Below are 21,954 nucleotides of genomic sequence, written 5' to 3'. Positions count from 1 at the left end.
CTCAGATCAAGAAACATCGAAGATGTGAGATCCGCTAGGAAGTCATATAGACAAGTACAGTTAGTGGCTAAGAAGGAATGGGACGAGGAGCACTGGCAAGACCTGAAATCTGCTTGCTTGGCCAAGGATCAGAAACAGTTTTGGGCTATAGTTAAGTGGGACAGAGGTGGGGTTGCGCCATCACCCCAAAATAATGTGGCAAATAACCAGTGGGTTGACTTCTTCAGACCGCAATATGCTTCAGTTTCGTCTGAAGGAGAGCACTCACTTCCTCCCGCTATCTATTTTCAAACGCAGGTGTTCTCGATTAAAGATGTTAATTTAGCCTTAGATTGTATAACCAGGGGCCGTGCTCCTGGTATGGACGGGATACCTGCGGACGTATTTTTAACTGATAGATCATCTTGGTGTCAATATTTCCAATGGCTAGCTAATTCTATAGCTATGGGCGCACCCATTCCTCCTTCATGGAAAGGGGCTGAAATAATCCCAGTTTTTAAAAAAGGGGATAAATCATTACCAAGCAACTATAGACCTATTAGTCTTATTGACTCTGCTCAAAAACTCATAGGTCGATTAGTACAAAACAAATTACAAACTTGGATTGAAGAAAATAGCATTTTATCCCCGTTCCAAGCTGGGTTTAGACCATGTACCAGTTCGGTTGATCAGGTATTTTATTTCCTAGCACTCTATTGGAGGAATGTGAAGCTGATCAATGGGACCCTTTATGCGGTCTTTATAGATTTGAAATCAGCATTTGACCTAGTGCCCCGCTCTAAACTTTGGAGGGTTCTCGACGATGCAGGGATAGCACCGGAACTACTAACGTTACTTGTCCGCCTGCATGAGAACAATTATGCACGAATTAGGTGGGGGACACAGGGGGAGGTGACTGACACATTTCCTGTAGAGCGTGGTGTTCGGCAGGGATGTGTCTTGGCGCCCACGTTGTTCTCCCTGTTTATAAATGGCATTGTTGAACATCTGAGCCGTTCGCCCACAGATGCCCCTGTATTGGCTGGGTCTCGCGTGCCTGTTCTCATGTTTGCGGACGACACGTTGATAGTTTCACGGACACCAAGTGGCCTGCAGAAGGCACTAAATGCATTTGGTGACTTCTGTCGAGAACGCGGTCTTGAGATAAATACCTCCAAAACTAAGTTTATGTGTTTAAACCAGCGGCAAAATTTTAGAGGTGTTATTAATTTTAACGGTATCCCGCTGGAGCAAGTTGAGGCATTTACATATCTAGGGATATCCCTCCAGAACAACATGAAATGGACTAACCATATTGACATGGCTGCTTTAAAATTTCATCAGCTAGCGGGCGCAATTGTCTCTAAATATAAATCTTCTCTGACAAAACCTATTACTCCAGCCTTGGAAATTTACAATATGAAAGTGATTAGTGCTTCATTATATGGTTCGGAACTATGGGGTCTTGGCAACCTGAATCAACTAAGATTAGCAGAAAACAAGTTTTTACGTTGTTTAACAGGAGTTCCCCAAAGTACCCCAATGATTCCATTAGCATATGACCTAGGCAGGAAAAAAGTAGAGGACTTGGCACGATTACGCCCACTCCTTTATTGGCGGCGGATCATGGTAACTCCGGAACTAGCTCATTATGCCATCGCCTTGAAGGATATTATTAGGGCTGATCGTTTTCATTCCATTGCATGGCTTAAAGAAATTTGAGATTTGCTAAAAAAACTAGAATTAGGGCATCTATGGAATGATCTAAATGGCTTAAGTTTTCCATCTAAGTCTGCACTCAAAAAATTGTACTGGGATATGATTTTGACTTCTGCCTTCAGTTCTGGTCAGAGTTCCAATCTAACAGGTCGTTTTCTTGACGTCAAATTTATTCCATCTTGTGAGGCATTTTGGGATTTTATAGAAAGGCCCATCGATAGAAAACTGTATTTTCAGTTTAGAATTGGGTCTCTTCCTGTAAATGCATTCACCTATAGATGGTCACCTATTCAGGACAACAAATGTCCCCATTGTCGAGACTTGATTGAGGACTCTGGTCATCTCCTGTTTGTCTGTCCATTGTATGTTGCTCCACGTCATAGGTGAATAAAACCAGTATGTTTAAATTTGGGAATACGCAGATATAAGGAAGCCCTAAGAATATTTGAATCTGATTGCACCCCTTGTTTGGCTATTGCTGTCGCAAAATTCTTGGGGTGGGCATGGATAATACGCACCCGTACCCTAAAAATTCTAGAAGCTGGTCAATGAGTATTGACACTAAATGTTGTTGATCCATTTTAAATATTAAGATTTTACTTTTTTAATAGATAAATTGATGTTGTTAAAATCATTGGAACTATTCGCCAGCATTATGATTTAATGTAATTTTAAATTCATATATTGTATTTTAAAACAGTATTTATATTTATGTATTGTTAGGATGTTAGTATGCTTTTATGACATGCTGTCGAATAAAGCTTTGAAATTTGAATTTGTAAACTGGCACCCACCTAGTACCAACACATGTGGAACATAAACAGAAACTACAGTGTGCCAAGTAATAGCAGCCGTACTCACATGATCCAACCAGCACATCAGCGATACACTAACAGGACATTAAAAGGCAGAACACCACCACTCACTAGAACGAAACAGACTACAATGGGGGTTTAAAGCAGTGACGGGGTGAGGTGAGTGGGGGGATTTTCGAATGGGGCAAGCACTGGGATGTGCAAGGGAGAAAGCAGAGACGGGAGGGAGGAGGTAGGGGAAACGGAAAGCAGCAACAAAGGGAAAAGCAGTGATAGGGGAGGGGGTATTTTTGTCAAGGCAATCACCTGCAGGTGCAAGGGAGTAAGCAGCGATGGAAGGGAAGAGGTGGGGGAAACGAAAGGCAGCAACAATAGGAAAAGCCGTGATGGGGTGGGAGTGATCTGTGGACAAGGCATGAGGGTGTGTGGGAGGAGACGGAGCTGGTAAAATCACAAGCACTGGGTAAAGTGCTGAAAAAGAAATAAAAACGTAGGTCCTAAAATGGTTATACAAACTGGAGCAATGGATGTTTATAAGTACTCTGTTCATACTCTGGGGGAGGGCTAAACACAAGAAAAGGCATGAACAAGCATGTCAGAGGCAAATGGCGACAAAGAATATGAGACAGATGATGGAGCGATCAAATGAGAAGCATGTGGTCGGGCTGAAGCCCACAGATTAAACACATGTCTCTACGAGACAGCGCATGCACTGTCTAGCTAAGATCTAAAAAGGGCAAAGTTTTCAATGCAAACTTTGTGCATACTTAAAGCCTTATGAATTGTAAAAAATAAAAAATAAAAAACAAATATTTTATGAGAAATTATCCCCTGCAGCCGCTCAGACACTGCCTGAGTCAGGTCACCTGCCACACATACCCACTTGCTGTGGTTTCCAGCAGAAGGGGTTGTGCTTCAGTAAACATGTGTCTGCATGTGCTGTAGAGGCACCAATGCATTATTACAGGTGTCAAACTGAGAAAAACAAAAGAGTTGTTTTTGGAATGTGTGAATATCGTCTGCCACTGTCAATTCATCTGAGCCACATTCCACGGCACCCTGTCTTTTTTGCTCGCTTAGCCACTGGAGGCAATGATGGATGGATGGATTGGATTTGCTTCCTTCCTGTCAGTGCATCCTCATAGGTAAGGAAAGGGAGGGCAGGCATGTCATTGCATAGGCACTTGATTGCTCTGCGAGCGGAATGATACACAAATCCTCTTCAGTTTTGGTGGGCTGAAATGTGGCCCGAGCATTCGCCAGTGGATGAAATTGATTTGTACATTCCTTTCATCACTTTGGTTGTTGCAGTAGATGCCATAAGTGTTGCTGGTATACCCAGACGATGGCCTCCTGCTCACTGTGCCACAGGTAGACCTAAGAATCAGGGAGGAAACCTATGCAGGTCTTTCTTGGTCCTGTGCCAAAAGGTGCAGTCCAACTTGAACTGCTAGTTCCCTTTTACCATAGGTCTACCACAGCTACTGAAATCTACCTTTGAATTTCATCGCTCGGTCACGATGGACCAACCCTCATCCTGCTTTCTCAAGGGTTTCCTGATGTGTCCAGTCCTTTTAGGCAGGCCTTCTTCACAGTTCCTCTGAACTGGTCCTAAACATGCAGACTAAAACCTCATGTAGAAAAGAGCCACCTTGTCCAGCTGCCAGGCCACATCCACCAGGATGTTTCTACAAAGCTGACACATCTAATTTCCTATTTAATCATATTTTTTATGGTTTCTTTCACAGAGCCAATGTATTAATTGTATGAAGTGTTACTTTGCCATCTTTTTAATGGTTTCCTCTTCTCATGGGCTCCCTCATTTCCTCTTTGGGAAGACTTGGCTTTGACCTACAAGTCCGTTTGGCAGTTTTTGTCCTTCTTTAGTCCATTAATTACAATCCCCTAGATGAAAGCCAGGACATCTGAATTTTCACTGATTGCGATGAGTTTGGAACCAACTGAGATTCTACCTTCAATATCATTTACATAATTATTGTATGGATATTGGATAAGAAACTGTTACTTATCATTAAACGGTTTTTGTTAAACTTCTTATCTTAGGATGTTGTGTAATCTTAAACAATGTTGACGTCTAGTTTTCTGTATCCTTTCCATGTAGATTTTGCAAGATGGAACTACATTGAAAATCATTAAATTGTTATTATTGCTATTTATTATTTGTGTCTTTATTATTTGTATTGATATTGTTGTTATTGTTATTAATATTTGTATTATTGTTGTCCTTATTATTGTTGTTATTGCGATTGTTATTAGTATCAATATACATATTAATTGATATTCGTATTCCTAATTTTATTATTGTTAGTAGTATAATTAAATTTGTTATTATATTAATAATTTCTGTCATGCGTCTGTACAAAGCAAAATTAAACATTATCATCCAATGAATTGGGCCTTGACCAGAGAAGATGCTTGGACAGGGAGGACCTAGGCTGGGGCTAGTGAATTTTCATCCCTGCCACAGCACTCCCTCTTAGTAGGTTTGTTCGCAACACATCAGTCTCTAGTACGTAGATACGATACTTACAAAAGATCAGTTCACACATTCACAGGTGTGATCCAATGCGTAAATCATGTTCACACTTTATAAAGAGCTGGTACAGTTGTCTTAACAATATGTTCTTTTCTCCATTCTTCTCTTTGTAGGAAATCGTCCTGGTGGTGTTTTTTGGTGCGGAGTATATTGTGCGGTTGTGGTCCGCAGGTTGCAGAAGTAAATATGTTGGCTTCAAGGGAAGAATTTGTTTTGCCAGAAAACCTATTTCAATTATTGGTAAGAATGCCGCTCATATCTAGAAACAAGATGCTGAGCGTGATCTCTTCTTGAAACTCAATGCAGATGTTGTGTGCAGTCTACAAGAGTAGCCTTGGATAGATATTGAATAGCAGGGTAAGTGTTAGACCTGGCATCATTGGCATGAGTCTCTCCTCCATTTTTTTCTGTTTGCCTCCTCTGTTTACGATGTTTTTGCTGGATTATTGCTTTGGGCACTGTGCCACTGCTGATCCGTGCCACAGTGCAAGTGCTCCCTATGTTAAATTGTTACATTGATTGGTGTTACCATGATTGGCTTGGTTGACTTACTGTTCAGACCCTAGTCTAGTGCACTGCGTGTGCCAAGGGCGTGTAAGTTAATTGCTGCTGGTGGGCTTGCAGCACTGGTTGTGCCACCCACAGAAGCAGCGTGTAAAATGTGTCTCAGGCCTGCCACCGCAGCGCCTGCGTGCAGTCCCTGACTGCCATGTCGACTTGGTAAGGAAACCTACTTACCAGTCTCTAAACCTTCACTTTGCCACATTTCAGACACCTCTATGGTAGGCCCTAGGGCAGGGTGCATTGTTGGTAAAAGGTAGGTCATGCCCTGATGTGTGTGGCATGACCTAATAGTGAATTACAGCCATTTTCGTTTTTCACTATTGAAGGGCTACCTGCCTCCAATAGGCCAGACTGGGCAGACTGATTATTAACTCCATTATAATCTATCTGACTCAGGGAGCATGGTAGCAAGTCGAGTTTAGTATCCCTGAACTCAGAATTTAATAACACACCCTTTAGGATGGATGGTTTTTAAATTCTATGTTTGAAAATAGCACTTTTAGAAAGTGGCTATTTTCTTGTCCAACTATCTACCGGTCTCTGCTGGTTTGGTGTGTGTGTCAGGGGCTGGGTGGCTCTAGAGGTCTGAATGAGTCAGTGTGGGGTGAATGGGGCGTTTACACATAGAGTGAGGGAAGAGTAGCCTGCCCTGCCTGACACAATACTGGCTCCGCCTCCTGCTGGGCGACTGATAGCCCTGCTCCTGCCAGTGACAATACTGGCTCCGCCTCCTGCTGGGCGGCTGAGGACTCTGCCCTGCTCAGTGAATAGGCCAGGTGCCTCTGCCTGGCAACACCCACAACAAACCTGAGATGGTGGGAATCTCCCTGCTTGGACAAAGGGAACAAAGGGAAAACGGGGTATAAGAGAAGGACCCCTGAACCAAGAACTCAGATCACTTCTGACAAGAAAACCTGTACCAAGGACAAGAAGCCTGCTGATCTAAGGACTTGCCTCCCCTTTCTGCCAGAGTGCTGTTTTGCTGTGGAGGAACCTGAAAGCTGCTTCTTTATTTTTGCCAAGGAACAAGGAGAGAGGAACTTGGTGTGTACTCTCTGAACACTTGCTAGGAAATCTCCAAGGACTGGAAGAGTGCCAGTCTCCTGCTGAAGTCACAGGGCCAAAGGACTTCACCATTTGCTGAATTGCTGGAAAGTGTTGTTTCCAGTACACAAGGGAAAATCTGCAGTCTCGACGCCAGCAGCAACGCCAGTGAGCAGTGGGTATCGGCCCCGGCTCCAAGTGACCACGTCCCGACGCCGGTATCAACGCCAGTGAGGAGTGAGTATCGGCTCTACCTCCAAGCGACCCCGTCCCGACGCCGCTGCTGATCGCATCGACTCGACGCCCTTCTCGACGCCGTGAGCGCTGCTCCGGCCCGACATCCTTCGACGCCGCTGCGGATTGACCCGACTCCGAGGCACGATCGACGCCGACCTCGACGCCGACATCTCGACGCCGTGGATCATCGTTTTCTTCGTTTCTCAAGGTACTGTACTTGTGGGGTCTGTTGCGACTCCAGGCTCGACGTAGCGCTCCTCGCGGTCGACGCCGAACCTTGGGAATCGTGTAGACTCGACGTCGTGTGACTCCTGGGGGGGTTACATTGTTGCCAAAGAACTGTGCTCAGAAGAATACTTTGCTAAAGAACTATTTGCCAAGAAGAAACCTTACTTGAACTATTATTTTTCCTTCCAAAGAGTATTTATGGAGACTGTGGTATATTTTTGTCATTATTTGGTCTTGTGCTAAGCCTTATATAAAAATACTATTTTTATAATAACTTCTGTGTCGTGTCCATCTGTAGTGTATTTACTTTATTACTGTATGTGGTCATAAATGCTTAACACACTGCCTCTGAGATAAGCCTGTCTGCTCTGCCAAGCTACCAAGGGGGTAGCAGGGGTTATCTGAGTGTGTAATCCCCTTTCCCTGACTAGAGTTGGTAGGTCCCTATTTGTCAGAAGTGTATACCTCTGCCAACTAGAGACCGCCGGTTCTAACATTGGTGGTCAGCGGTGAGGATTTGAACTTTGCATTTATGACTCATGTGCAGTGATTAGTGTACGCTACATAGTGAAAGCAGACCATAACGCAGCCACAGTCCGTTTGGTAGGATATTCTATTTTTGTTCTCCGCTTTCCTGGAGCTTATTTTCTTAAACACTGCCAGTTTTGACCATGGAGAATGCCGGAGCTGCTACACCTGTGGAGAATGTTGTGGGGGAATTCGATAAGGAGAAGATAGATTCCTACACGCTAAAAGATCTAAAAGGATTTTGCAAGCAGTTTAAAGTTCCTACCACAGGTGTCTCAAAGAAAGAGGGCTTCCTCAAAGCGCTGAAGGCCTGGTTAGAGGCCAGAAATCCCTCTGATCCGGTGGTGGTACCGGAAGAGGAAGAAGAAGAGGAAGAGGAAGAGCCCACAGGTGGGCCAGTGTCATCTCCAGGCAGTAGTGCGTCCTCTAGGAGCCTTTCCCCCGAAGAATTAGAAGACAGGGAGAAGGAGAGGGGGTACAAGTTGGAAATGGCAAAACTTAAATTAGGAGGGCAGTTGGAATTAGAGAATGCAAGAAGCAAGAGAGAAGCTGAAATGGAGAGCAAAAGATTAGATTTTGAGAGAGAGAAATTAGCGTTTGAACGTGAGAAGATGGTGAGGGAGATGGAGCTTAAAACTAAGAGTTTAGAGTTGAATCCCTCTGGTGGCAGCACTCCATCCGTGCCTGCAGAAAGTAGGTTTTATTTTCCTAAAGATGTGATCAAAGATTACAGTAAGAATGAAGATATTAGCCAATGGTTTAAAGCATATGAGTTAGCGTTATTGGCCCACCGGGTCCCTGAGAAGGATTGGGGAACGGGGTTGTGGAGCCGCTTTACAAACGAGGGGAGAGATACCTTGTTGAGCCTTCCTGCTGAGGATAGGATGTCTTATACTCATATGAAAGATGCTTTAATGCTGAGATATGGCTTAACTCCAGAAAAGTACAGACAAACCTTTAGAGAATGTAAGAAGTTGCCTGGTACTACGTGGGTTGAATATGTGTCCTTTTTCTGCAGAACCATGGATGGTTGGATAAAGGGTAGCAAGGTTGATAGTTATGATGCTCTTTATGATTTGTTTGCTTGGGAGCACTTGTCTAATAACTGTTTTCCAGAGCTACGCCAGCACCTTGTTGATAGCAAGATATCTAACCCTAGAAAACTTGCTGAGGAGGCGGACCGCTGGGTCAGTACCAGGGTCCACAAGGGTCCAGTGGGAGACTCAGCCAAAGGTGGGCAGGGTCCCCAGCAGAAGAGTGGGGGGGACAGGGGTAAACAGAGGGAGTTTCAGAAAGGGCCCCAAAGTAGTCCCCAAGGGAACCAAGGGAAGGGTTCCCAGCCTCCCCCTGTAAAGAAGCCAGAGGCCCCGACAGGTAAACCTGTTCACAGGGGCCCCATGACCTGCTATGCCTGTAAGCAGGTGGGACACCGTTATTATGATCCCCAGTGTCCCATGAAGGATTCGAATGCACCGCCGCGTGCACCCCCTCGGCAGGTAGCGAGTGTAGCCCTGGGAGGGGAGGAGATGGGTGCCCCCGGTGGGTGGGGTCCCGCAGAAATGTCCCTGGTCTCATTAGGAGATGTGGAAATGGTCCCTCCAACCCCTCTGCCTAGTAACACTAAGAAATATAGGCAGTGGGTGACCATTAATGGCCATAGGGTGGAAGCTCTCAGAGACACCGGAGCGAGTGTGACAGCTGTCAAGTGTCACTTGGTGTCCAGAGAGCAGGTGGTCCCTCATGCATTCTACCCCGTTGTAGCTGCTGACAACTCACAGAGTCAGTGTGAGGTAGCTCAAGTTCCCTTTGAGTGGGGGGGGGTCTCAGGTACTCTTCAGGTTGCTGTGAGGCCCGCCATGCCTGTTGATTGTCTCTTGGGCAATGATTTGGAGGACTCCCCTTGGGCTAAGGTGGAGAGAAAAGCGCATCTGGAAATGTTGGGTCTGCCTGAGTGGGTGTGTGCGACCACCCGGTCCATGTCAGTTAGTAAGGGTGTTGATGGGGGCCCGGAGCCTGAAAGTATGGCCCAGGTCCCAACCATGAAGAGAAGAGGCAGGGGGCGCGGGAAACCGTCCCCCATCGTTCCCGCGGTCCAGGAGGGAGCAGACCCTGAGGGGGATGCCCTGGAACCGACAGGAGAACAAGTGGCCGAACTGGGAGACCTGCCCGAGCTGACCCATTGGCAGCAGGATGGTGGTCCCTCCAGGGAGGAATTTTGTGCTGAACAGAAAGTGTGCCCTTCTCTTGTGGGTATGAGGCAGCAGGCCTCAGCCCAAACGACAGGTGATCAGTCAGGATCACATTGGGTCTACTGGGAGAACGACCTCCTGTATAGCGAGCCTAAGGCTGCTGAACCTGGGTCAGCCCGTGTGCTGGTGGTACCCCAGCGCTTCAGAGCCTTCCTACTGGGGTTGGCTCATGACGTTCCGTTAGCTGGACATCTGGGGCAGGACAAGACCTATGACAGGCTTGTCACCCATTTTTATTGGCCCCAGATGAGAAGGGATTCAGATATCCATTGTAGGACCTGTCAAACTTGCCAGGCAAGTGGGAAAAGTGGGCGGAAGCAGAAGGCTCCCCTCCAACCTTTTCCCGTCGTCAGTACCCCCTTTGAGCGAGTGGGAATTGACATTGTGGGGCCACTGGACCCCAAGACAGCCATGGGCAACAGGTTTATCCTGGTCTTGGTGGACCATGCCACCCGGTACCCGGAAGCCATCCCTCTCCGTACAGTGACGGCCCCCGTGGTGGGACGGGCACTGATGGGTGTTTTCTCCCGCATGGGGTTCCCCAGAGAGGTGGTGTCAGACCGGGGCACCAACTTCATTTCGAATTATATGAAGTCTCTGTGGAAGGAGTGTGGGGTAACCTACAAGTTTACCACTCCTTACCACCCTCAAGGTAATGGGCTGGTTGAGAGATTCAACCGGACCCTAAAAGGCATGATCATGGGTCTTGAAGAACCAATGAGGCGTAAATGGGACGTCCTCTTGCCATGCCTGCTGTTTGCTTACCGTGAGGTGCCACAGAAGTCTCTAGGGTTCAGCCCCTTTGAGCTTTTGTATGGTCACCCGGTAAGAGGACCTTTGAGTCTGGTCAAAGAAGGCTGGGAGCAATCTCCCAGGAAACCTCCCCAGGATGTATATAGTTACATGCTGGCCTTTAGGAACCAGACTCGGCGCTTCAGAGATCTTGCTCAGGCAAATCTGGAGGCCAGCCAGGAAGAGATGAAGCGGTGGTACGATCAGAATGCCACTCTGGTTGAGCTTCAACCTGGTCAGAAAGTTTGGGTCATGGCCCCTGTGGAACCTTGTGCGCTCAAGGACAGGTGGACTGGACCATTTGAGGTTGTGGAGAAGAAGAGCGATGTCACCTACTTGGTGGACTTGAAATCTCCCAGGAACCCCTTAAGGGTCCTGCATGTCAACCGGTTAAAGCCCCACTTAGAAAGGTCCGAAGTGGGCATGCTCCTTGCCACAGATGCTGGGATGGAGGAGGAGAGTGAGCCTCTTCCTGACCTCCTGTGTGCAAAAGAAAAAGATGGGTCAGTGGATGGTGTTGTCCTCTCTGACACACTGACCCCTGAGCAGCAGCAAGATTGTCGCCATCTGTTGGTACAATTCCCTGATCTGTTCTCCTTGATCCCTGGTGTCACTCAGTGGTGTGTCCATGATGTGGACACTGGGGACAGCACTCCTGTGAGGCACAAGGCCTACAGGGTGACTGACAAGGTCAGAGCATACATCAAGGAGGAGGTCTCCAAGATGTTTGCCTTAGGGGTGGTTGAGTCCTCTAGCAGTCCTTGGGCCAGCCCAGTGGTCTTGGTCCCAAAGGCTGCAGCGCCTGGTGCTTCACCAGAACTTCGGTTCTGTGTGGATTACCGAGGACTCAATTCGGTCACCAAGACTGACGCGCACCCCATCCCCAGAGCTGATGAGCTCATCGATCGGTTGGGGGCTGCCCGGTACCTTAGTACGTTTGATCTAACGTCTGGGTACTGGCAGATCGCCTTGACTGATGGGGCAAAAGAGAGGTCTGCATTCTCCACACCAGATGGGCACTACCAGTTCCGTGTGATGCCCTTTGGGATGAAGAATGCCCCTGCCACATTCCAGAGGTTGGTTAACCAGGTATTGGCCGGGCTGGAAGATTTCAGCGCCGCCTACCTGGACGATATAGCAGTGTTCAGCGCCAGCTGGGAGGAACACTTGCGCCACCTCCAGGAAGTGTTGTTGGCCCTGCGCAGAGCAGGCCTCACAATCAAGGCTAGTAAGTGCCAGATTGGGCAGGGTTCAGTGGTGTACTTGGGGCACCAAGTAGGGAGTGGCAAGGTGGCCCCCCTGCAACCCAAGATAGATACCATCCTGGCTTGGGAACCGCCCAAAACCCAGACTCAGGTGAGAGCCTTCTTGGGTCTCACGGGTTACTACAGGAGGTTTGTCAAGGGGTATGGCAACATTGTGCACCCCTTGACCTCGCTGACTTCCAGGAAGCAGCCGAGGCTTGTGATCTGGACTGACGCCTGTCAGAACGCCTTTGACACCCTGAAAACTGCAATGTGTACCGCACCGGTCCTCCAGGCACCCGACTTTTCAAAAGAATTCATTGTCCAGACAGACGCTTCAGAGCATGGTGTGGGGGCTGTTCTAGCACAGATGAATGAGGAGGGCCGAGACTTACCTGTAGCCTTCATCAGCCGGAGGTTACTTCCCAGGGAACAAAGGTGGAGTGCGATAGAGCGTGAGGCATTTGCTGTGGTCTGGGCGCTGAAGAAGCTAAGACCCTACCTGTTTGGGACTCACTTCCGGGTTCAGACAGACCACAGGCCCCTCAGATGGTTAATGCAGATGAGGGGTGAGAACCCAAAGCTGTTGAGGTGGTCCATTTCCCTACAGGGGATGGACTTTACGGTGGAACACCGCCCTGGTACAGATCACGCCAATGCTGATGGTCTGTCCAGATTTTTCCGCCTTAGTGATGAGGACTCCCTGGGTGAAGGGTAGTTCTCCCCACATTTCAGCTGGAGGGGACACGTGTTAGACCTGGCATCATTGGCATGAGTCTCTCCTCCATTTTTTTCTGTTTGCCTCCTCTGTTTACGATGTTTTTGCTGGATTATTGCTTTGGGCACTGTGCCACTGCTGATCCGTGCCACAGTGCAAGTGCTCCCTATGTTAAATTGTTACATTGATTGGTGTTACCATGATTGGCTTGGTTGACTTACTGTTCAGACCCTAGTCTAGTGCACTGCGTGTGCCAAGGGCGTGTAAGTTAATTGCTGCTGGTGGGCTTGCAGCACTGGTTGTGCCACCCACAGAAGCAGCGTGTAAAATGTGTCTCAGGCCTGCCACCGCAGCGCCTGCGTGCAGTCCCTGACTGCCATGTCGACTTGGTAAGGAAACCTACTTACCAGTCTCTAAACCTTCACTTTGCCACATTTCAGACACCTCTATGGTAGGCCCTAGGGCAGGGTGCATTGTTGGTAAAAGGTAGGTCATGCCCTGATGTGTGTGGCATGACCTAATAGTGAATTACAGCCATTTTCGTTTTTCACTATTGAAGGGCTACCTGCCTCCAATAGGCCAGACTGGGCAGACTGATTATTAACTCCATTATAATCTATCTGACTCAGGGAGCATGGTAGCAAGTCGAGTTTAGTATCCCTGAACTCAGAATTTAATAACACACCCTTTAGGATGGATGGTTTTTAAATTCTATGTTTGAAAATAGCACTTTTAGAAAGTGGCTATTTTCTTGTCCAACTATCTACCGGTCTCTGCTGGTTTGGTGTGTGTGTCAGGGGCTGGGTGGCTCTAGAGGTCTGAATGAGTCAGTGTGGGGTGAATGGGGCGTTTACACATAGAGTGAGGGAAGAGTAGCCTGCCCTGCCTGACACAATACTGGCTCCGCCTCCTGCTGGGCGACTGATAGCCCTGCTCCTGCCAGTGACAATACTGGCTCCGCCTCCTGCTGGGCGGCTGAGGACTCTGCCCTGCTCAGTGAATAGGCCAGGTGCCTCTGCCTGGCAACACCCACAACAAACCTGAGATGGTGGGAATCTCCCTGCTTGGACAAAGGGAACAAAGGGAAAACGGGGTATAAGAGAAGGACCCCTGAACCAAGAACTCAGATCACTTCTGACAAGAAAACCTGTACCAAGGACAAGAAGCCTGCTGATCTAAGGACTTGCCTCCCCTTTCTGCCAGAGTGCTGTTTTGCTGTGGAGGAACCTGAAAGCTGCTTCTTTATTTTTGCCAAGGAACAAGGAGAGAGGAACTTGGTGTGTACTCTCTGAACACTTGCTAGGAAATCTCCAAGGACTGGAAGAGTGCCAGTCTCCTGCTGAAGTCACAGGGCCAAAGGACTTCACCATTTGCTGAATTGCTGGAAAGTGTTGTTTCCAGTACACAAGGGAAAATCTGCAGTCTCGACGCCAGCAGCAACGCCAGTGAGCAGTGGGTATCGGCCCCGGCTCCAAGTGACCACGTCCCGACGCCGGTATCAACGCCAGTGAGGAGTGAGTATCGGCTCTACCTCCAAGCGACCCCGTCCCGACGCCGCTGCTGATCGCATCGACTCGACGCCCTTCTCGACGCCGTGAGCGCTGCTCCGGCCCGACATCCTTCGACGCCGCTGCGGATTGACCCGACTCCGAGGCACGATCGACGCCGACCTCGACGCCGACATCTCGACGCCGTGGATCATCGTTTTCTTCGTTTCTCAAGGTACTGTACTTGTGGGGTCTGTTGCGACTCCAGGCTCGACGTAGCGCTCCTCGCGGTCGACGCCGAACCTTGGGAATCGTGTAGACTCGACGTCGTGTGACTCCTGGGGGGGTTACATTGTTGCCAAAGAACTGTGCTCAGAAGAATACTTTGCTAAAGAACTATTTGCCAAGAAGAAACCTTACTTGAACTATTATTTTTCCTTCCAAAGAGTATTTATGGAGACTGTGGTATATTTTTGTCATTATTTGGTCTTGTGCTAAGCCTTATATAAAAATACTATTTTTATAATAACTTCTGTGTCGTGTCCATCTGTAGTGTATTTACTTTATTACTGTATGTGGTCATAAATGCTTAACACACTGCCTCTGAGATAAGCCTGTCTGCTCTGCCAAGCTACCAAGGGGGTAGCAGGGGTTATCTGAGTGTGTAATCCCCTTTCCCTGACTAGAGTTGGTAGGTCCCTATTTGTCAGAAGTGTATACCTCTGCCAACTAGAGACCGCCGGTTCTAACAGTAAGGCTTATCACTTACACAATGACCCAGCTTCCCATGCTATGAGCTGTGCAACCTTACACTACACTGTGCATGTGAGGGCTGAATTGCTTACCATAGCAACATAACAAAAGGTATTACTTAAAGGGGCCATCCGGTGAATGATGTTACAATATGTCTCAAATCCCAGAGTTTTATATAGGAACATTCTGGATTGGCTATCGTTGATGACTGCCAGCAGTGCAGGAATGGGTAAAGAGAATTGTCTTCTGTCTTTACTGCAGGTGGCCCCTTTAATATAATCTGGTGTGGGTCCTTTGTGGGCAGAGCCCTGTGATTTCTTTTGGTTGGTCAAACATTGATCATGATGGGGAGCTGTCCAAGAAGCCATTCTCGGTCATTACGTGAGTCCCCGAATCTTTGAAGAGATCTCGAAGGCTAGATATGGACAGCAATCTGATTATTGTTATGTTAGGGACACTTCTAGAGCGCGCGACTCACCCGGGGGCATCTCGGCGCTATACTTAGTTATTCACTGAGAGGGAAAAGTAGGAAGAAGAAGCCACGACAAGTACTAAGGAGTCAGAAATAGAAAAGTTTTCAATTTTATCCTAAAGATTGTAAGAGAGGGGCAGTTTCGAATGGCAATAGGAAGCGAGTTTCAGTAACGCGGCGCGAGACATGAGAAAGCCCTCGCCCCTGAACGGGAGCGGCGGATTCTAGGAATCTTCAGAAATTCCATGGCGTTAGACCTTAAATTAAGGATGGAGGTCTTTTTTATTAGTTTTTTTGCCAAGTATTTGGGACCTATACCGTTCAAGGCTTTGTAAGTAAGGCAACAGGTCTTAAAGTGGGATCGTTTCACAATCGGGAGCCAATGGAGCTCTAATAGGAGAGGGGCTGAAGGCGTGCCTGCCGGACGATCGAGTATCATTCGGGCAGCGGTGTTCTGGATGACCTGCAGTTTCTTTAACAGGGACGGGCCAAGTTCGACGAGCATAGCGTTGCCGTAATCGAGGTGACAGATCACCATTGCCTGAACTAGAGTTCTTCAGTGCTTGATGGGAAGATAAGGGAGAATCTTCCGTAAAAGCCGCAGGCTAAAATAACAGGAGCTGGTGATTGTAGCTACATGGTCTTTCATCGAGAGGGCCTGACCAAGTGTGAACCCCAGATTCTTCACTACTTGCTTAGATACTGGAGCCGTACCAAGCTCTTGCGGCCACCAGTCCTTGAACCAAGAAAGAGATGCTTTCCCTACTAATAGAATCTCTGTCTTACTCGGGTTCAACTGGAGAAGATTCTCGGTCATCCAGTTTGAGATAGTGGTCATTCCTGCTGCAAAGCGTAGGTGTTCTGACGTTGCATTTGGGTTGATTTTAAAGATAAGCTGGGTGTCGTCTGCGTATGAGATAATCTCAAACTGACAGGATTCGGCTATTTTAGCTAAAGGGGACATGTATAGATTGAATAAGGTAGGCCTGAGACATGATCCCTGAGGGACGCCTTTATCCAGGCCACGTTTGTTTGACCGGAATGGACCTAGCATAATTGTTTGATTTCTATCTGCCGGGAAGTTTTGTAGCCATTTCAGAGCTTGATCTTGTATGCCACAGGAACTCAATCTCTCCGACAGCTTAGAATGGGATATCGTGTCAAATGCTGCGGAGAGATCTAAGAAAACCAGAATGGCTGATCCTCCCGCATCCATTTCTAGCCTCAGTGAGTCAGTAACTGCAAGAATAGCAGTTTCAGTACTGAAGCCTGGCCGAAAACCTGATTGCGATGAGTCTAAAAGATCATTTGATTCGAGGTAGTGGCTCAGCTGCTTATTTATAGCTGCTTCAAGTGATTTGCCCAACAAGGGTAATAATGATATGGGCCGATAGTTAGCGAGCGTGAGGGGATCTGCTGTCGGTCTTTTAAGGATGGGGCGAACAAACGCTTCCTTCCAGATGGAAGGGATAGTGCCCGACTTAATGGAACTATTGAAGATTGCTTGGATTTCCGAGGCACAGCACGGGGCAATAAGGGCCATGATTCTCGGGGGGCACAAGTCACTAGGAGAACCAGACTTTGCTGATGAGAGCAAGGTGTTAACTTCCGTTATAGATAGGGGTTCAAATTGTTTGAGCTTGCCCGAAGTCGTTTGGTTGATTTCGGCAGAGCTCATGAGGGGGATTTTGGTCTGTGTTGATAAAGGGGAAGAATTTGCGTAAATCAGGTTAATTGTTCCTCAAAGTGGGTTGCAAGAGAGTTGCAGAGGTCCTGTGACTCCATTTGAGGCAGCCTACACGCCTGATGGGAGACAAAATCTTTAACTATATTGAATAGAGTTTTTGAGGAGTTGGTGGCTTGATCAATTTCATTTAGTATGAAAGATTTCCTTGCTGATTTTATGTTCTAATGATATTTAGATAAGGAGTGTTTATAGGTCAGTTGGTCAGTAGGGGTTTGACTGGTTCTCCAGCATCTCTCCAGGGCTTAGCACCTAGATTTTTCCGCACTGAGTTCTCCTGTATACCAGGGGGCCGATTTTCGCTGTTTGGAGGGGCAGAACTTTTTTACGGGGATTAGGGAGTCGAAGTCTGTAGTTAGTTTGGTAGAGAGAATCTTCAACAGTTCTGGAGCATCTGAGCCTGTCGGTGGGGGAGCCTGGGGCAGGGCATTGTAGGTAGCCGCGATAGCTTCTAGGGATAGGTTATTCCAGGGTCTGCGGAATTGCGAGGAGCGAGGTTCAGAATCCGGTAGAACAATTGAATACTGTCGTCGCATGGTGAAAAGGACCATGAAGTGGTCAGACCATGTTAAGGGGAGGGGAGGGAGGTCGATGAGGTGAACGATATTAGAAAAGATCAGGTCAAGGGCGCGACCTGCTCTATGCGTGGGGGCAGTTGAAAGAAGGGAGAGGCTGATTTGTTTTAAGCCGTTTAGGAGATTTTCCGTCTCTGGGTTCCCTGGGGCATCCCCATGAAAGTTGAAGTCCCCAAGCAGAATGAAATTGCTGGACGCTATTGTTTTCAGGGCGATTAACTCCACTAATTCATTCGCGAAGTCGGTCCTGGGCCCCGCAGGACGGTAGATCAGGGCCCCGTTCCAGCTGTCTGATGGCGATCTGACCAACTTAACCCCTTCGACGCGCATGACGGAACGGTTCCGTCATGCACGTCGGTTGCGCTGTGCGCATGACGGAACCGTTCCGTCATGGCCCCGCCCGCGCACGGAACCTTCAGCGTGGCGCGGAAATCCGCGCCGCGCTGAAGGGGTTAAAATAGCCTAATTCTAGACTGGCCGTACAGTGAGTAGCAGTCCAATGGACTTTTAGGTGATCTTTGAAAGCTATTGCGATCCCGCCCCCCGTTTTTCCCTGCCTGTCTGAGTGGATAAATTTGTATCCGTCGGGTATAGCTAAATTAATCTGGGGGTGGTTAGAGGGGTTTAGCCACGTTTCTGTAAAGAAACATAGGTCTGGGGAGTATGAGTTGACCATGTCCCAGATTTCAATAGGGTGTTTAGCTAAAGACCTGACGTTGCAGAGAATAAATGTTGGGCTGGAATGGTTTGCGTCTGGCGAGACGTTTGACTCAGGGCCAACCGTATCGTTTAATTTACAGCAGAAGGAACATGTCTTACATGTCACTGGTCCTTCCAGGTTGAGCGGAAAAGATTCTGGACAGCTCGCCCGGGTAGTGGACTGTGGCATATGTCGGAATCTATAGTCCATTAGTGCCTTTGAGGAATAGCTTATTCGAGTTGGTAGAGGCGGAGCACAGTAAATTTGGGCAGAGGTTTCGGGCTTGGGGCTTCTAAGGGCGCGGACGGGCGCAGACGGGCTTGCCTTGTGCGCGCCCGCGGCACGCCCGCTGAGCGTGTCCGCTGCGCGTGCGCTGAGGGGTCGGCATTTTATGCCAATGGAGTTGACTAGTAGACCGCCTCCCCCTTGTAGCCCCAAGATGGCAGCCGTCCCAAGGAGAAGTCCGGTCTCTCCCCCGGTGCCCAAGAGTGAGGCTCCCACGAGGTAACTCTGACTGTGCAGCGCGTGTGCAAAATAGCAATTTTAGATTTAAAAACACAACAAGAGGTTTAGCAGCAACGACACAGTAAAATAAAATAAGCGATTCAGTACCAGCTCTAAAAACGTATTATTCCCGGCTTCCGCCTCAGGAACTAAGTGCTGCGCGTGCGCTGAGGGGTCGGCATTTTCTGCCAATGGAGTTGACTACTAGACCGCCTCCCCCTTGTAGCCCCAAGATGGCGGCCGTCCCAAGGAGAAGTCCGGTCTCTCCCCGGGTGCCCAAGAGTGAGGCTCCCACGAGGTAACTCCGACTATTAAGCTCCTAAAAAGTTAACATGTGTTAGGGAGTGTATTTACCAAACACATGTGCACCCCAAATGATCCGAGTAACAACCTTAATAAAATGTACAGTGGGCTTTGTGGGAGAAGTAGATCTTAAAGCAATTCTCCATGAGGCTTCCCCCGCGTATTCACCATGTGTATTCCTTTGCATTTCCTTGCATTAGACCAGTGCTGAGAGCTTCAATTAAATGTGTTTGATGGGACAAAGGCCCTTGGATCTCCAGGTTTTGCTGCAGTAGATGCCTCTTGCTGGCAGTCTCTGCAGAGAGCAGTAATTCATACATTTTTAATGCTTGCTATGTTTGCATGTTCTGAGATGTACTTTATAATATCTTTGTGATCGAAAATAAAGTTATGATGATGATGATGCTAATGCATGCTACCAACTGAAGGAGAAGTACGCTCAAGACCGAGCCTGATGGGAATGTGGTATTGTTCCAAAGCAGTGGTAGGTGAGGAGGGATTTGGAGAAGTCTACCTCTGCCTCAAACCTGCTTCTCCTTCTTTACATGTTGTTATGTAAATGGATCTTTGAGTGGGTAGTGATGCCTATCAGTCAGGTACCCTATGAGTGAATGAGGAGAACAGAAAAAACATGTACCTTAGAAACAATGGGACCACGAATAAAGATCATACAAATATTCTAAACCTTGCCATGCATGCTGCATCCACATAAACCAAATTGTGTTTAAAGATTTCTCACTTAACTTCTTCCACAGATCTTATTGTTGTGATCGCATCCATCATTGTCCTGAGCGTAGGATCCAACGGACAGGTGTTTGCAACATCTGCAATAAGGTAAGTGCTGCTTTATTGTTCTCCATGAGATGTACCTTCCTTTGCAAAATGCCCTGCTGGTCAGCACTCAGGTGAGTGGTGTAACGAAACTTGAGGGCCCCCCCTGCAAAGTTCACAGAGGTGGCCCCCAGGCTCCGTTATCAGCCAGCTTTAAGGCTAGGGGCCCCACAACCCATGCACAGTGCCAGAGGGGGCCCAATGGGGCTCGGGCCCCCACACACCAGGGGCTCTTGTTAAGCCACTGACTGCGGTGGGGCTTTAAATGACTGTTTCAGTATTTCTTGGGTCAATTTCCATGATTTAACAGTTTGAAAACTGTGATATTATGTTTGCAAAACTCCACCCTGCAAACTCGTTTGCCTGGCCATGTACTAAGCACTGAGAAAAACAATCATTTACTGGTCCAACCCTTTTCCAAAACCCGAGGAATGACAGACATTGGTCTTGGGTTTTAGAGAAGTTAACTAAGCTTGTACATTTTCACAGCTTCTTCTCCAAGCCTGCCTGAACTTTAATATATCTAGAGTGATTTACATTTGTGCATTGGTACAATCCTACCGTGGCTGTCCACAATATGCCAAGGTTAACCACTAGGGCCAGAATTTGCCAGGAGTTACTACCTTTGTACAAAAGCCAGTGTTATACCCCAAATTATCACCATTGTGACACCATAATGCTTGGGATAACCACCAATGGGCCAGGGCCTGCATTTAAACAAAAAATACCACTACTGGAACAGGGCCAGCACATTGTCAGGGATACCACCATTGATCGAGGGTCAGCATTTTACTAGGCATTACCACCATTGTGACAAGGTCAGCATATTGCCAAGGATTACCAACATTTTGCCAGGACCAGCATGTAACCAGGAATTACAACCATTGTGTGAGGGTTGGCATGTTCACAAGAATCACCACCATTGTGCCAGGGTCTTCATGTTGTTAGGGATTACCACCATTGCGTCAAGCATTAGCACAGTTGTGCCAGGACCAGCAATTTACCAGGAATTACCACCACTGTCGGGACCAGAAAATTGCCAGGGATGACCACCAGTGTGACAGGGCCAGCATGTTACCAGGGTTTATCACTGTAGTGCCTGGGTAAGTATATTGAAAAGATTACTACTATTGGGCAGGGCCATCACAGCACCAAGGATTATCATGGTTGTTTCAGAGACCGCATGTTGCCATGGAGTAACATCATTGTGTAAATTTCAGAATTTTACCAGGGATTACCACCACTGTGCCAGTATCTGCATTTTGTCAATGAAAACCGCCATTGTGCCAATGCAAGAAATTACCACCATTGTGCCAGGTACTGCATATCACAGTGGGTAAAGCGAGTGAAACACTTGCACCTCACCCTGTACATACACAGACACCACACACACACTCAGACATGTACTCGCGCACACATGTTCACATACAGAAAAGGCGTACAAAGTCTCATACATGCAATGCAAGAAACATTTTAACTTACTTTCCTACCAACATCTACTGTTGCTTTGGCAGCTCTCTCCTGATCAGCACTCACAGGAGAGGATGTTGTGGGGAAAGGAGGAGCACCTCGGGCAACCTAGGAAAGGAAAGAGCAAAGGGGAGCAGGTATGAGTGCCTGGTGGGGCTGGGTAGCAATGGGAAACTAAATGGAATGCGGGGTGGGGAAGGTCGAATGAAGCAGTAATGCCTGGTGGGAGGTGACAGCAGGTCAGAATGGCTGACTGGAGCTCTATTAGTAACTATAAGATGTTCTGGGAATATGGGGGGAAGGTTAAATGTGGGCAGTGATGGGGGGGGATTTGCTTCCTCTCTGCCAGTGCATCCTCATGGGTAGGGAGAGGTAGTGCAGGCATGTTACTACAGGGGGAATTGTTTACTATGCGAGTGGACGGATACACAAACCCTCTTC

The 21,954-nt window shown here is 47.8% G+C and overlaps 1 protein-coding gene across 1 annotated transcript in view; it reads left to right on the top strand.

Annotated features, from left to right (window-relative positions):
- Positions 1-21,954, top strand: part of LOC146854917 (potassium voltage-gated channel subfamily KQT member 1-like) — an 879,265-nt gene that overhangs the window by 541,723 nt on the left and 315,588 nt on the right. The window contains exons 3-4 of the mRNA XM_085650545.1: positions 5,184-5,310; positions 19,968-20,046. Coding sequence (XP_085506671.1) covers positions 5,184-5,310; positions 19,968-20,046 — 206 coding nt within the window. The remainder of the gene's footprint in view (positions 1-5,183; positions 5,311-19,967; positions 20,047-21,954) is intronic.

This window comes from Triturus cristatus, chromosome 4_1 (assembly GCF_964204655.1).
Source record: "Triturus cristatus chromosome 4_1, aTriCri1.1, whole genome shotgun sequence".
NCBI lineage: Eukaryota > Metazoa > Chordata > Amphibia > Caudata > Salamandridae > Triturus > Triturus cristatus.
This window is presented reverse-complemented; position numbering and strand designations above follow the sequence as displayed.